General features: G+C 36.5%; 1 protein-coding gene across 1 annotated transcript in view; it reads right to left on the bottom strand.

Annotated features, from left to right (window-relative positions):
- The window catches only part of VWA8 (von Willebrand factor A domain containing 8), a 366,373-nt gene that overhangs the window by 150,948 nt on the left and 199,429 nt on the right, over nucleotides 1-15,996 (bottom strand). The window contains exons 22-23 of the mRNA XM_043579664.1: nucleotides 4,293-4,368; nucleotides 1,817-1,952 (exon numbers count right to left, since the gene is read on the bottom strand). Of these exons, the coding sequence (XP_043435599.1) occupies nucleotides 1,817-1,952; nucleotides 4,293-4,368 (212 nt within the window). The remainder of the gene's footprint in view (nucleotides 1-1,816; nucleotides 1,953-4,292; nucleotides 4,369-15,996) is intronic.

Raw genomic sequence — 15,996 nt, 5'->3', positions numbered from 1 at the left:
ATTACTCTTTAACTACAATTTTGTTTCAGCAATTCTTTCTTGTTATCCATTTACTGTTTTCAAAATGCATCTATGAAAGTCAGGCAGAATTTTTTTTTTTTTTAATGTTTGTTTATTTCTGATACCGAGAGAGACAGAGCATGAGTGGGGGAGGGGCAGAGAGAGAGGGAGACACAGAATCTGAAGTAGGCTCCAGGCTCCCAGCTGTCAGCACAGACCCGACGCGGGGCTCGAACTCACAAACCGTGAGATCATGACCTGAGCTGAAGTCGGTCGCTCAACAGACTGAACCACCCAGGCACCCCAAAAGTCAGGCAGAATTCTAATCCTGAAAGTCTGAATGATCTAGGAGATCGTATTCAGGCTGTCTAACTCAAATGCTCATTTCTCCCACAAATTCACTGTGAAGTTGAAATATTAGAATATCTTTATTAGTGCTGAGTTTCCTAGGCTCAGAAATAGCCATCTTGAAATACTAACATCTAAGAAAAACCCCTCTGGTGATGCACCTGCACATTTTTAATGGGGTTTTCTTTACATCCTCACTTTGCATACTGAAGGTTTTAGTTATTAGTCTCAATTTGTTTGATTACCCTGCTATCGGCTATATATATTTTCAGTGACTAGTTATAGATGTTCAAGTCTTCTCATCACACAAAAAAATTAAATTAGAAACTAGAAAAGGGGCACCTGGGTGGCTCAGTCTGTTAAGCGTCCGACTCCGGCTTAGGTCATGATCTCACAGTGTGAGTTCAAGCCCTGCATCGGGCTCTGTGCTGACAGCTCAGAGCCTGGAGCCTGCTTCAGATTCTGTGTCTCCCTCTCTCTCTCTGCCCCTCCCCCACTTGTGCTCGGTCTCTCTCTCTCTAAAATAAATAAGATGTAAAAAAAAAAATTAAAAAATTTAGAAACTAGAAAATATTCTGACATTACATTAGACAGTTTTTCTTTGTAGGTTAAACAGACTGATGAGATTCATCGATCTACATTTTTGCTAACAAGAAAAAATTCAATCACTCAATCAATCAATAAATCAATAAAAGGAAGAAGGTAGTCCAAAACAGAGGATAACTTCTTCCTGAGGTAGGAGTGTGTGTGTGTGTGTGTGTGTGTGTGTGTGTGTGTGTGTGTGTACACATATTCACATGTATGTATGACAAATATATATATAATAAAATGCCTGGCAATTTTTCTAATTATAATGAGTAATAATAACATTAATTTTAACATTATAAGCAATAGAACATGCTAGAGCTTTTTAAAAAATTCAGATAATGATGAAGGAAATTAAATTACACACAAATCATGGACAAATGAGTATAATAAAAATGCTATGTTAGGGGTGCCTGGGTGGCTCAGTCACGTAAGTGCCTGACTTCAGCTCAGGTCATGATCTCATGGTTCGTGGATTTGAGCCCCATGTCAGGCTCTGTGCTGACAGCTCAGAGCCTGGATCCTGCTTCAGATTGTGTCTCCCTCTCTCTCTGCCCCTCCCCTGCTCACGCTGTATCTCTCAAAAATGAATAAATGTTAAAAAACATTAAAAAAATTATATCTTAGTATTCTCAGAGTAGAAAAATATAAAGCTGATTTGACCTAAAACTACTATGAAAATTTTCACAGATGCTCTCTGACTATAAAAATGTGAGACAAAGATTGATTCAGATGTATTGATTTTTATAAATGACTGTCAATGCAGACAACTTTAGTTATATGGAACTTATGTTTGTTACTTGTAGAAAAATGGCCAGCTAAGTGTGTGATTTGATACCAAAGATGTGAAATTTGCATATATTGAAAGCTTTTTTATACTCACTTGCAACAATGCGTCTTCCATCTGCTAGAATCATTTCTCCATTTTCTACTAGAGTTTTTAAAATACAGGTGACATTTGTTGGGGCTTTGTCTGCCTCATCTACCACCAGAACATGACCCAACTTTACTGCTTTAACCTTTGAAGACAGAACATTTATCATCAACAAAAAAATAAAAGCAAGTGTCTTTAAAATTTTTTCACTCATTGCTTTGGATTTATACTAGTAGCTAGTTTTACTTAAGTTATGGATACACTATCACAAAAAAAAATGTGTAGCAGAGCTGGAAACAAAATTTATAGATCACCTCTAAAAGCTTCACATAGGTACTAAATTGTTAACTCTGCAGTAATCAATTTATTCCCCTTTGGCAACATAATTATTCCTATGTTGGTGATGTCCACATTTCACACCCCAGAGTAGGGGAGATTTAAAACAAGCGAAACAAATACTGAAACTAGAGTTCCATGGAGGTTAAGAAGACTGAGACATCACAATCAAGAGTGGATATCAGAACACTGCATTTGTTATGGCTCTAAAGGAGTGGGGGATTTCAATAGATTAGAATGGATGGTCAAGAGGTGGGTATTCAATATAAAGGGCATCACTGGTCAAACTCAAGAAATCCTGAGGCACATTGAGGGAAGAGGGAATATGAGTAGTCTATCTTGGCTGAAGCAGAGGTTAAATGTAAGAAAGAAAAAAGAAAACAGGGTCTGAAAGAGTAGATCAGGTCTCTGTTAATTTGTCACCAGAGTGACAAATATGTACTTTGTCTCATTAAGTAATCAATTCGTAAAGATTTATGAGTTCAGGCATGATAGGAATGGAGGCTGGAACTACACTTTAGGATGTTTAATCCTGCAGCGATATGCAGAGTAGACTAAAAGGGGATTGCCATAATAATCTGGTAAAAAAGTAGTTTGAGGGACCTGGTTTTAAGGGAAGAGGCATGGAAAAGTGGAAATAAAAAGTATTAAATTGATCTGAAGAGTTTTCTTCTTTTAAGTTTTTAAAATTTATTTTGAGAGAGAGAGTGCACATGGGGGCACAAGTGGCAGAGGGGGAGAGAGAAAAAGGGAGAGAGAGAATCCCAAGCAGGCTCACAGAGCCTGATGTCGGGCTCCATCTAATGAATTGTGAGATCATGATCTGCGGTGAGATCAAGAGTCGGATGCTTAACCCATTGAGCCAACCAGGCACCTTGATCTGAAGTTTTTTGGACATATAATCTATAGTCTTGGCAACTGATTACATGGGAAGTAAGGAAAGGAAAAATAAGGAAGAATCCTAGGTCTTAGGTGTCTGAATAAGTGGCGACGTTATGAAGAGAAAGGTAAAAATAAAAGCTAGGAAAAACTCTTAAAAACATTTTAAGAGGGGGGCACCTGGGTGGTTCAGTTGGTTACACATCTATCTCCTGATTTCAGTTCGGGTCATGATCTCATGGGTCATGAGTCTGAGCCCCGCACTGGGCTCCAGGCTGACAGTGCAGAGCCTGCTTGGGATTCTCTCTCTCTCTCTCTCTCTCTCTCTGCCCCTCCCCTGCTTTCTCCCTCTCTCTCTCTCAAAATAAATAAGTAAACTTAAGAAAAGAAAACATTTTAAGAGAGTAGATGGGGGAAATATTCAATGAATTTAAATGTAAACCCAAAGCTTATTTTTTTAATGAACCATATAATAAATTTTCCTCATTACATAGTTTTGACAAATAATTTTACAAATTGAGAAACAGATGATTGCCTCTACCACAAATATTCATATTCTAAAAAAACTGATAAGGGTTCTTCTTTATAATTTTAGGGTAAAAATGAACTGAATTAAAAAAGAGGGAGAAAACATACAGCTTTCAAACACTAATCCAACCCCAGCCTTCACATCTCTGTTCAGGGAAAGTCAGGCCCAACCTGGGAGAATTCAGGAGTGAGATTCTAAAGACTTCAATCACTTCAAAAAGCTCTGGACCAGAGAGGTTCTTATGTTGGCATATTTGTGCCATTACCACAAAGGGGTTATCTACACAGAGGGACAGGCCTGGCAGGCCAGGATTATTTTGGGTCTTATGTAAGAAGTTGAGGGATGGGTCTTTCCAGCTACCCAAAACACTGGGCTAATATTTTATTCATTAAAATCATTTAAAAAAATTCTAGAAGCATTATCTAATTTTAAACACTACACATTTGAAAACAGCAAAGTTTTTTTTCCTTAATTCTGGAATGATAAAGAAACCATTAGAGGATTTCTATCATTCCCTAAATCACCTGGAAGAGAAAAGAACAGAATAAGAAAACATTTTATTTTCTCAATAATTTGTATTTAAATATCTACTCCCCAAATGACATACGAATGAGTGTTTTCCAGTTTAGACTGAAATTCATTGAAATCTATGGGATATTTACAAATCCCTCTCAAAGGCTGAAATACAACTATCATTCAGAAAAATAGAGTTGAGAATATTCATATAGTTGGATTACTAACCAAAGGTGAGTCTTCGTATACAATCAGTCCATCTTTAACAGAAGGCTGAAGAGTAAGGGTTTGTACTGTGGTGTCCCTGAAGTTAAACCGAAATATTTTATAGTTAGTAAGAAAATAAACAGACATGAATAAAAATACAGCACAGGAGGACTTCTTTTTAAATTTTTATTCACCACCCACTTTTCTCAAAATGAATAACAACAAATGAAATTCCATTTAGCAACAGTATTTTGTGGATGTAAATATGAATTACAGGGTTTGGAAATCAATCCAGGTTTACAGATTATCCAGGTTCTTTACTTCTCCTTTCCTTTCTAGTAATTTCATTTGTGACCATTTCACTCCTCAAAATCACCTCCTGAGAGTGAGGAGGAGAAATTAAAAACATATATATTTGCATTAGAGAAATAATATTTATATTATTTGAAAGGAATTTTGATGGTGACTTTGGTGATGACTGGCATCCTGACATGACCAATTAAGGCAAGTGTATGAATTCCACATTCTGGCCCAATCTGCCCACAGCATGTGCAAAAGCCAGACTGTCTTACCTCCCTCCAGCAACCACAGGCTTTTGAACATTTCTGCTAGGATTAAGACAATCCATTCCATTTTCTTAAATCTATTTGCTAGAGTGTGCCAGACCTTCCTTTAGATCAGAATATTCAAATTATTAATAGTGAGCTCTCTTGATGTTATATACGTTCTCACATGATGAGATAGGAAATTCGTATCATCTATGAATTACTTTCACCAAAAATGTGTATATAAGCTGCAGGTGATAGGTAGGTCCAGACACATTTAAGGGGATCAATTCTATATCTTCGTCTTCTACATATATGCTCTCTTTAAAATAAAAAATTCTATGGCCATCTTGATCATATCACATAGAGAACTAAATTACTTTTAAAATGTGAGTAGCACTTTTCTTTATAAGAATTGAAGGTTGCCTTTTCAAATTTCTCTATCACTTATCAAGTAATATGTGGAGTTATACCTGTGTTCTTTTGAGTACCTACTATGTGTGAGGCCATACTTGGAATGTGAACTTCAGACCTTAGTGTTATAATATACTTCTGAAACTTCTCCCCAAATGCTAACATTTATCACCATCTATTAAAATTATAAAAAGTGTATTTATTTAAAAAACTGATAAATACTATATGACAATGACAAACCAAGCAAACTTAAGATATCTTTCAAGTAAGTTTTTGCTTTAGCAAAACAAATTTAATCAAAATAAGTGAATTGCTTTGACAGGCAGCTGTGGGGTAGTAGAAAGAAGACATTGGAGTCAGACCAATCAGGATTCAAATTCTAGTTCTTATCACTTATTAGCCACCTGATCTTGGGTAAGTAATACAATCCACCCAGGAGGATCGATGACAGAACACTTGGAAAGTACCTAGCACAGCATATGGCAGATATAAAGAGTGTAACTACACATCAGCCTTACCAGTTTGTTATCATTATTTCTGCTGTTAGGACTGAAAGTTCTTGCCTGTCTAACTTCTACCTGATCTTCAGGTCTTGAGTGTAGATGGTGTTTCTTGGAAATACCCACCATGACCCTTTCTAAAAAGACCAGGTTAGGTGACCCTGTTGCATGTTCCCTTTGAGCCCTGGATCTCCTCTATTTCAACCCTTAACACACTATATTCTAATTACTTATCTTAATATCTTTCTACATAGACTGTAAGATTTAAGAAGGTAGACCATATCTACCTGTCCCTCATCCAGTTCCCTGCATCTAATGGATATCTGGCACATAGAATGCATTTAATACATATTCGCTGAATAAATGAATGCATGAATAAAATGACAAAAACGCTAAAAATTAAAAGTCAACACTGTGGCTTATAGCACAACATATAGTATGTGGATTTCCAAATTTATTGGACCAGGGACCTTTTTTTTTTTTTTTAAACAGAGAATCTGGAACTATAGAATCCACTTCAGTAAATGTTGGGTTAGATTAAGGCTGACTCTACTAGATATAAGAAATCTTTTTTATTAATTTATAAGTGTTTATTAGAAAGTACAGTCATATTGAGAAGTACACTTGCAGTTGACTAGTCAAGGGAGTATGGAAGACCTTGTTTACATCCATCATGGACTCCAACTGAGTTGAATTTAGACTTATTGTAGTGAGTAACTCCTCCATCAGTATCCTCACATACCAGGGCTTGAACAGGTATGTTGGCAATACAATTATTGACATTTATAATTTCTAGACTACCTAACTTATCTGCACCTAGCTTGAAAGGCTTTTCCCTCTAATTTGACTAAATGGCAAGTGGCTTCTTGAGTTAATTCCCTGGAGTCTGGTCTATTGCTCTTCCTGACCTCTATTCCAAGCTCCCACCCCAATGATTCTGGCTCTCATGGGTCTGATACCTGCCTTATTATCTACTGCTTCCTATAGCCCAAGCACTAACACTTTACAAAGAATCGGATACCACTTTTAATGTTGGCTAAAATTCAAATTCAGATGTGTTTGAAATAAAGCCTTGAGGATGTTAAGAAAAGTGAAAACAAAACATACGGTGACAATTTATTGGTGCTTATCCACTTTTAGTATGAACACAATGTTTCTTATGCAGTGTAATGATATCTAGTCATATGTCCATTTTCTCTATTCCTGGGTCTTACAAGTTTTCTATAGGACATACTTTATGCTATCTTCTGCTAAAAAATTAATTTTTAGAGTTTTAAGCAAACAAGAACACAGTTTAACTAATTTCCCTTAAATTCGTTGTTAATATTCTAGCAATACAGAAGGGGGGTTGGGTGAGGAAGAGAAACAGTGTGTTCACACAGATTTTTATAGCTATATAATGAATTTCTCACTTCATTTGTCACATATTTAATGGGCAACAACATGACACCTTCAAGCACCAAAATGGAAAAAGGAACTCTTGTATCATTGTCAGTGGGAAGGAAATTCAAGCTGAATTCCAATTTTAAAAAGGCAAATGAAATTGTTCTATAACACTTGAATTCTGATAAGATACAACTTGCCAAATTAGATTTATCAAAAGACTTTTGTGTTAGAATTAAAAACCAAAGGTTTGAGGGAACATGCACAAATCAGATGATTTCTAAAAAGGATTACAAATGAGAATAAACACAAATGGAAATCATGGCTTTCAGTGGAGTAGTCTGTGAGAAAGAGGAATTTATAGAAAAAAGGTGGTTTTGTTCTGTTCTTTTTATTGATCTTTCATCATATACATCAAAGGAAAAGCAGAGGTTAGTAAAATGTGTAAAATGATATGCTATTAAAAAATGGATTGGCTTATATGTCAGTTAAGTTTCACTGGTGATGTAAGAGTGGCAAATAACCTACTATGTTTGCATAGTATTTAATACACTAAGAGAAAGCTTGTTTTTCAAGGTATCTTACAATATCATAAGTTTCAACTTAGTGAAGTGATAAGGTAACCATTATTGTCACAAGCAGCATATGAATTGACGCTTAAAGCCAATATAATGATTATTTTTCTGAAAAGTTGATTAAAATCATTGCTCTGTGTTTAGGAGCATCTTGGATCAAAAGATAATAGTTCTCCACACAAATAGGCAATAACCCTAAGAGAGTATTTTATTTGCTACAATTTCAATTCTATTACAATTTGTTCCTCTCAAGAACATCTCTGAAATATAAGCTTATAAAAGTTTAAATAGAATTAGTAATTTCAACAATAGAGAAGAGAAGGGAATTTAAAACACATCTAAATCACATTTTCTTAGCCTACGGCTTAATTTAAAAAATGGTTTTCAGTACATAACTATTATCTGTAATGCTTGAATTAATTAGAATGTTTAGCTAATCGCTGACATAAATGTTCTCACTTCTCACTATCTTGCAAACTAAAGTTTTCTATCAATTAAAGCCTGTGTAGATAAAGGGGCTACTCAAAGAAATATGGTGCTAAACTCTATTCTTTTTTTAATTCTGTGATTAAAAAAAATTTTTTTTTAATGTTTATTTATTTTTGAGAGAGAGACAGAGCATGAGCAGGGTAGGGGTGCAGAGAGAGAGGGAGACACAGAATCTGACGTAGGCTCCAGGCTGTGAGTTGTCAGCACAGTGCCCAACGCGGGGCTCAAACCCACTATCTGTGAGATCATGACCTGAGCCTAAGTCAGATGCTTAATTGACTGAGTCACCTTAGAGTCCTCTTAATCCTGTAATTTTAAAGTTTTTTTTAAATAGAGTTATTAATGTCTTGATAGTAATTTAAAATCATTCTACATGCAATAAAAATAATTAAGTTGTATAAAGACTAGGTTTTTGTCAAAATAAGGAAAGAAAATTGGCCTCTGGAGAGCAAGCACAATCTGTTCTTGAAATGTTGCTTGTAAAGGTACATTAAGCTAATATCTGCTAATTTACTGAAGAGCAAATGATCTCAAAATAGTGATGTTTATTTTAAAAATGATATTTTAGTAAGCTGTGTTTAAATTGGCTTATGGTTAGCTTTCTTTTAGAAAAGCAATAGTAGTTAAACATAAGAGTGAAAGAAGAAAGACGACATATAAGAGTTTCAAATAGCTAACAAAAATTATCTCTAACTTTATGGTTCATTAAATAAAATTGGCTGTAGGAATAGACTAGTCATTAATAGAAGTGAAACATGGGAAAGGAAAGCTGGACCATGGCACATAGGAGACACTTAACAAATATTTGCCAAATATTTCTAAATGAGGGAAGGTCCTGAAAATAGAAGTAAATAGTAATTTCTGCCAATAAGAGATAAGCATAACATTACCCACTGAGAAGTAACGCTGCTGAATGATATTGCCAAGTGGAAAAGAGTTCACGGCATCATCAAGAATATCATTTCCAAAGGTTTATTTTAACTATCAATGAAATGAAGGTAAGGGACACTGATAATTTTCAAAAATAAAACAGAGTGCTACTTAGACATAGCTGAGGCAAACAAACGTTAAGTTGTAAACAATGTGTACAAGCGGTCTGGGCTCCCCCTTGAATAGCAACACACCCTTTCTTACTCTTGCCTGTAAAAGGCAAATGTATTTCCGCCATGTTGCAAGAGAAACTTCTCAAGGACGTCAAACAGAAAGGGCCACTAATATAAGCAGTGTTACCATACAATACAAAAAAAGGAAGACACAAATTAACTGTGATTATTGCAGTGTTTGTTAAAAACCACCACTGGCCTAACTCTGAGTCCAGATTTAGACGTTGGTCAATCACTTCACCTCTTGAAGCTCAAGATTACTCGTGTCTAAAGAGGGAATTAAAAGAGAATAAATGAGGGAGCAGAGTAGAGTAAAAAGCAAGGAAGATAAAGTGGAGACAGAAAGAATATTATTGTTATATGTGCTCTGAACGCTTTGAGGGAAAAGTCTTTTTAATAAGATAAGCAAAATATTATTTCTGCCAAAGTGACTGAAAAGACTCCAGCTCTTAAAATAGCTGTTTTGGAGGACAAATAGTTTATTTAGCAGTCAATCACTCATCACTAACGTGTCCAGATGCAAAAAATCCTAACAAACCATAAAAGAAAGGAAGACATTAGGGGGATAATATTTATGGAAGGAAGTCTACTGTGATGCAACACTGTTCTCTTCAGGGGTAGCTTCTCACTGGGAACAACAGGTAGAAAATAGCCACAGCAAAGTAGTTATCTGATGGAAGCTAAACATTTCAAAATATGCTTAGTTTTCAAAATCTACTTCCCTCCCCACATCTCCTATCACTGTATTAACACTTATTTAAAAAGAAACTCCTCTAATATTCAAAGCCATGCTGATAATCAAATCTCTTAACAAATCTGAAAGATGTGAGTTGTCTAATCTTTAAAAATAAATCTACTAAAATGATATATTTAAAAACTGGATCTTTTGTCTTTTCTCTGAAAGCTAGGTTTCTGGCTTGGTAAATTTTAGGAACTCAAGATGACCTAATTTCTTTGTGGGAACTTCATTTCCTCTTTTCCAGCCTTAAAAAGAAAAACAGTATGCAGGTCCTTTATTACCCTTTGCTCCTAACATTAAACAATGCATTTTCTAATCAGTTCTAAAAAAGGAATAGAAGAACAAAAATGCAGATTAAATGCAAAACTAATGAGTGGGCAAAGATGTACACACAGATGAAACCAGAGCGTGAGGCTGGGGAACACTGTGTCCACTGAGTAAAGCTTTACCAGAAAATACAGTAATGAGTAGTTTATAGTTTTTAAAAGTCTCATTAATTGGGTCACAACAGAAAAGCATGAGAGAGTCAAAAATTAATGTGAATATCTTTTCATATCAGGATATTATCTACTCTTTTATTCAATAAATTTGTATTCAGCATTTATTCATGGGCATTGCTTTGGATGCTGAAGTATCTGTGAACAAAATAGGTAGAAATTTCTTCCCCTGATGAGCTTAAACTCATAATATACTTAAGCGAACCTAACTCACCATACTAATAATGTACCATCTTTGGTACAGTATGAACTAGATCTTGCATGAGATTAAATATCGAAAGATATTTTACCAGAGGCAATTCAAAGAGAGAGAGAGAGAGCACGCGCAGGAGGGGCAGAGGGAGAGAAGGAGAATCTTAAGCAGGCTCCACACTCAGTGTGAAACCCGACGTGGGGCTGGATCTCAGGACCCTGAGATCATGACCTGAGCTGAAATCAAGAATCGGACACCTCACCAACTGACCCACCCAGGCACTCCTGAAATACCTATTTTTGATCACTAAGACAAATGAGAAATAGCCTGCTGCTAAGGAAATCCATCAGAAGACTTAAGTCCACCAGCTCTCCGTGAGACCGGCTTAGCATGTCTCTCATGGTTAACAACCCTAAATACATTTTCCGTGTAATACTTATTGCCTAAAACTCACTATGTAAGTTGCATTTTACATATATCATAATATTATTTGGTATATTATAATCATGAATTATTTTTATCCTCATTTCTGACTGTTCATCAACTTGAAAAAATTCACAATGCTCAGTGTCAAATTTATCACACTTCAACTACTCAAGTCAAATAGAAAATAGTATGTAAATAAGCATTATATTTGGAGAACTCTTCAAGGAAATCCATGTTTAAGTTTAGTGTAATGTACCTATTTTATGAAGTTTTTATGATAGATTTTCTCAAAGGAAGACGCTACTGAATCATAAGAAAAATGAGATATATAACATTCAGAAGCAAAAGTTAAAGAGTTCATTCATTTCAGTCACAGCCATTTTCCAGTATCATTTTAATGGCAGAGAAGGAACAAACACCTCCAAGGACTTAGAGGTCAGGGGACTGGAGCAGAGCTCTAAGCACTTCTTCTTTCTTCTTTCTTCTTTCTTCTTTCTTCTTTCTTCTCCTTCTCCTTCTCCTTCTCCTTCTCCTTCTCCTTCTTCTTCTTTTTTTTGCGATCTTATGTTTTATCTTAAAATTTGCTGGGGATTTTGAAAGCTATTCCATAACATACCTAGGTGTTTCAGTACCAAAATGTTTCAGTCACCAGTAGGAAGACAGCAACAAGGAGCTGAGCCAACACCCGCAGGAAACAGGGTTGAGCTGAAGACAGTGGACAATGCAGAGAAAGTTCTGCCCCTGGCCACTTTTGCTCTTCTGGTATCTATCATATTTCTTGAATCCAAATTCAAATAAATGAATGATAACTTGTTTCTCACTTCTATCCTTCCACTTGAACTAACTGCTTGAAAGGACTTTATACTTAAGAAACTTTTTAGTTGTTCCTATGACTGTCCTTCACTGTGAGGACAAGGCATACCATCTATACACAAGGGGATATCACCTATATATCTAGTGCCTGTCACCACACCTCATACCTTCTAGGCACGCAATCAATGTTCACTCAAAGAATGAATGAGGCAAGAGTGTGTTAAACAAATATTACATATTTCCAATGTATAAGGCAGACTTTTAGGTATGACGATTATAAAAGATCAGAGATTCTATTCTCAGGAAGCACACATGACAGAAAGATAGATGTAAAACAAATATAATCCATGTCAGAGGGTGATAAGGGCAATAACAGAAATTAAATCAAAGTTCAGTGAGAACACAGAGGAGAAGGCAATTAATTCTGAGTAAAGAGAACAGAGTGTTGATGATTCAATATGATTTTAACTGATAGGTATGGGTAGAAAATGCTTCCAGACAGAGAAACAGACAAACATGTAGAAGGTCAAGATACAAGAGAAATTTGAGGGAACAAGAGTATGTCTAGAATATAGTTGCACAGAAGGCAGTCGAGCTGGCCAGGTGAGGTGAGCCAGAGTGCACAGTTTTCTTAAATATCATGCTCAAGAGGCTGATTTTCATTTCATGGAAATGAAGAGCCAATCACCTGTTCATTTCCGAGAGAGGACTCTCTAAGCAGATGTCTCAAAGATGGGTGGGAAGGAAGAGATATTGCATTTATTCATTTGTTTAACAAATGTTTATGAAACACCCACCATGTTCCAGACTTGTGCTGGAAGGAGGCAGTTCAAAGACCCATCCTTGCCCTCAGGGAGAGCTCACTGATCAGCCAGGGAGACAGAAGTGGGAACACGTAATTGTGATAAAGAATGACATGTACAATAGTGGAGACTGTTCTAGGTCAGTAGCTCTAAATATACTATCAATCAAAGTTTTTTCTGAGAAGATACACTGTAAAATATATGAAAACAGTAACAAAAACTGAGCCAACTATGGAAAACAATATCTAAAAAATGCTCTTGGACTTTATTTGTTGATAATACAAACAACTTTCATTCTTATTAAAAATTAAAAGATGTTTTTGGGGGCGCCTGGGTGGCTCAGTCGGTTGAGCGTCTGACTTCGGCTTAGGTCATGATCTCACAGTTCGTGAGTTCGAACCCCACATCGGGCTCTGTGCTGACAGCTCAGAGCCTGGAGCCTGCTTCGGATTCTGTGTCTCCCTCTCTCTCTGACCCTTCCCCACTCATGCTCTGTCTCTGTCTCTCGAAAATGAATAAATGTTGAAAAATAAAATAAAATAAAATAAAATAAAATAAAATAAAATAAAATAAAATAAAATAAAGGACATTTTTGGGAGAACAAAGTGGTTGATATACTTTATTATTATATGTGTGACTAAAAGGTCTAATCCTAAGTTCAGTTTATTTCAATGCCTGTTTTAATGGTTATTATAGCTGAAAATGAGCTCACAAAGATCTACAGATCCAAACAGAAATGCAGCATTCACTGCACCCCTATAGCACGACATACGCTTTTCACTCATTTATCAAACATACAAAGGATTTTAGTACTATTAGGCTTGGGAATTTCCATCCTTCCTGAAGTCTATCAGTGGTTTGGCAAACAAATCAGTGCCACATTTTATATTTTGAACCAATGGGTTCAAACATCATTGAAAATCTTCATTTATAAGGCTTTTAATCATTTGAGGAAATTGTATTTCAAATTGTTTTAGCGCGTAGAAGAGACCTTTTAGGACTGTATGATCTATTTCTACATTTCAGCACTCTGACACTGAACGTGGGTTTTCCAGACCCGACAATCTCTTAAGTTTCTGTATACACCAGCTGGCTGTCTACAAGGTAATTCAATTCTGACACTAACTACACGGTGGAGCTAGCACAGATCCCAGTGGGTAAGGGCTCTGTTTCACAAGACTGTCCCCACTTCACTCACCAATTCCAAGTCTCAGGCCTCCCCTACTTTTGACAGGCCGGCTCTGAGTCAGGGGTTTCCACGATCCCCTCCTCGGGATCCATAATTTGCTAGAACAGCTCACAGAACGCAGGAAGGCACTTTACGTACTACTCCTGATTTATTACAAAGGCTACAACTTAGGAACAGCCAAAAGGAAGAGATACAGAAGGCAAGTAATGGGGCGAGAGGGGCTGTGCATTGAGAGGACCAATGTCCTTTCTGGTCACAGCACCCTCCCAGTACTTCAGCGTATTCGCTAACCCAGAAGGCCTGCAAACCCCACTGTTTGGAATTTTTACAGAGGTTCCATTAAGTGGACACAATTGATTAAATCATGGGCCATTGGCGATTAACTTAATCTTCAGTACCCCTCCTTTCCTCTCCCCAGAGCTAGGGAGCAGGGCTGAAAGTTCCAACCCTCCAATCACATGGTTTCCTGAGGAAATGGGGGGGGGCAGTCTGAAGCTATCCAGGGCCCCAAGAGTTACCTTATTTGCATACAAAAAGAGTCTTCTCACTCCAGAGATTACAAGGGTTTTAGAACTGGGAAAGAAGATCAGTGTCATAACAGAAAGATACCCTTATTTCTCAGGAAATTACAGGGGTTTTAGAAGCTCTTGTGGCAGAAATGAGAATGAAGATGAAATACATTTTTCTTATTATATCACAATATCACAGGGTGATATGTATTATTTTCAGCAACAAAAAAGCCTAGCAACTGAAACACTTATAAACATCTGATTTTAAAATGCTCTCTCCAGAGATTTTTTAAAGTAATTATTTTCTATTTTACTGTTAGAGCATGACCTTTACCTTGAAGGACCAAATTAAATGTTTTTTTTTTTTTCATTTTTAAAATATTTGTTTATGGGGCATCTCTCTGACAGTCGTTTAACACACATCAACAAACTGACCTCTTGACTTTGTAAAAGATGAATGTGTAGGTTTGGCAGATCTTTGAAATACTTTACAATAAAATTTTAAGTGAGACTGTAGTATAAAAGATTTTCATTGTTAGTTCCTATCTCATAACAAGATATTGAAATAATTCTGGCTTTAGTTTACATTTTTTTAAATTTAAGCTTATTTATTTTTGAGAGAGAAACAGAGCGAGTGGGGAAGGGACACAGAGCGAGGGAGAAAGAGAATCTCAAGCAGGCTCTGCACAGTCAGCACGGAGTCTGACATGGGGCTTGAACTCACAAACCTCAAGATCATGATCTGAGCTGAAACCAAGAGTGGATGCTTAACTGAATGAGCCACCAGAGTGCCCCATGGTTTTATTTTAAAAGTCTTGGTTTTAAATATGGTATCAAGCTGGTGCCATCCTGTAGGACTTCGTGTAAGTCCACTTTCAACTTCTCTGCAGCAATGTTTTGTTTTGAATCATTATGAAGAGAATATTATTCATGTGTGGTGTCCTCTGTAACCTTACTCCAGAGTCTTTTGTCTTTTCAATCAAATCAGATGCACCATCTGATGGTTTTACTTACATAATTTTCTGTCGGTTTCATTTCATTTATGCTTATATTGTGAATACTATTTTCAAACTGGAGTTCTTTTTCAAGAGTCTTTAAAACCACTGTCCATTATGCGAGGGCTAGCTTAGTTAAAAGTAGGTTAAGTAAGACTTTCCCAGGCAGAGTTGATGAGAAAGGCACTCCAGGCTATAAGAGCTGCACGTGATACTCAGGAATCATAAGCAGTTCATTTGGCTTAAGCATAAGTATGTGGGAGAAAAAGGCTGGAAGTAAGACCAGTGAAGCAGATGAGGCTCAAACTAAGGAGTACAGACTGGATGCTGTTGGCAATGGGAGTCATTAGAGGGTTCTGAGCAGGACAATAAGATATCAACTTCATTGGCTGGAACAACGGGAAACATAAGAAAGATAGACTGGAGGCTGAGTTCTTAGCCAGGAGACTGCCACAATAATCTAGGCAAGAGAAGAGGAATGGAATTATGGCCCAGAGAAGGAGGGAAGGAGATACTATATCTATTTAGAAGGATGGAATTGAAAGGACTTGT

Source organism: Prionailurus bengalensis, chromosome A1 (assembly GCF_016509475.1).
Source record: "Prionailurus bengalensis isolate Pbe53 chromosome A1, Fcat_Pben_1.1_paternal_pri, whole genome shotgun sequence".
In the NCBI taxonomy this organism is placed as follows: Eukaryota; Metazoa; Chordata; class Mammalia; order Carnivora; family Felidae; genus Prionailurus; species Prionailurus bengalensis.
Note: the sequence above shows the minus strand (reverse complement) of the source record. Positions and strands in the feature narration are given on the sequence as shown.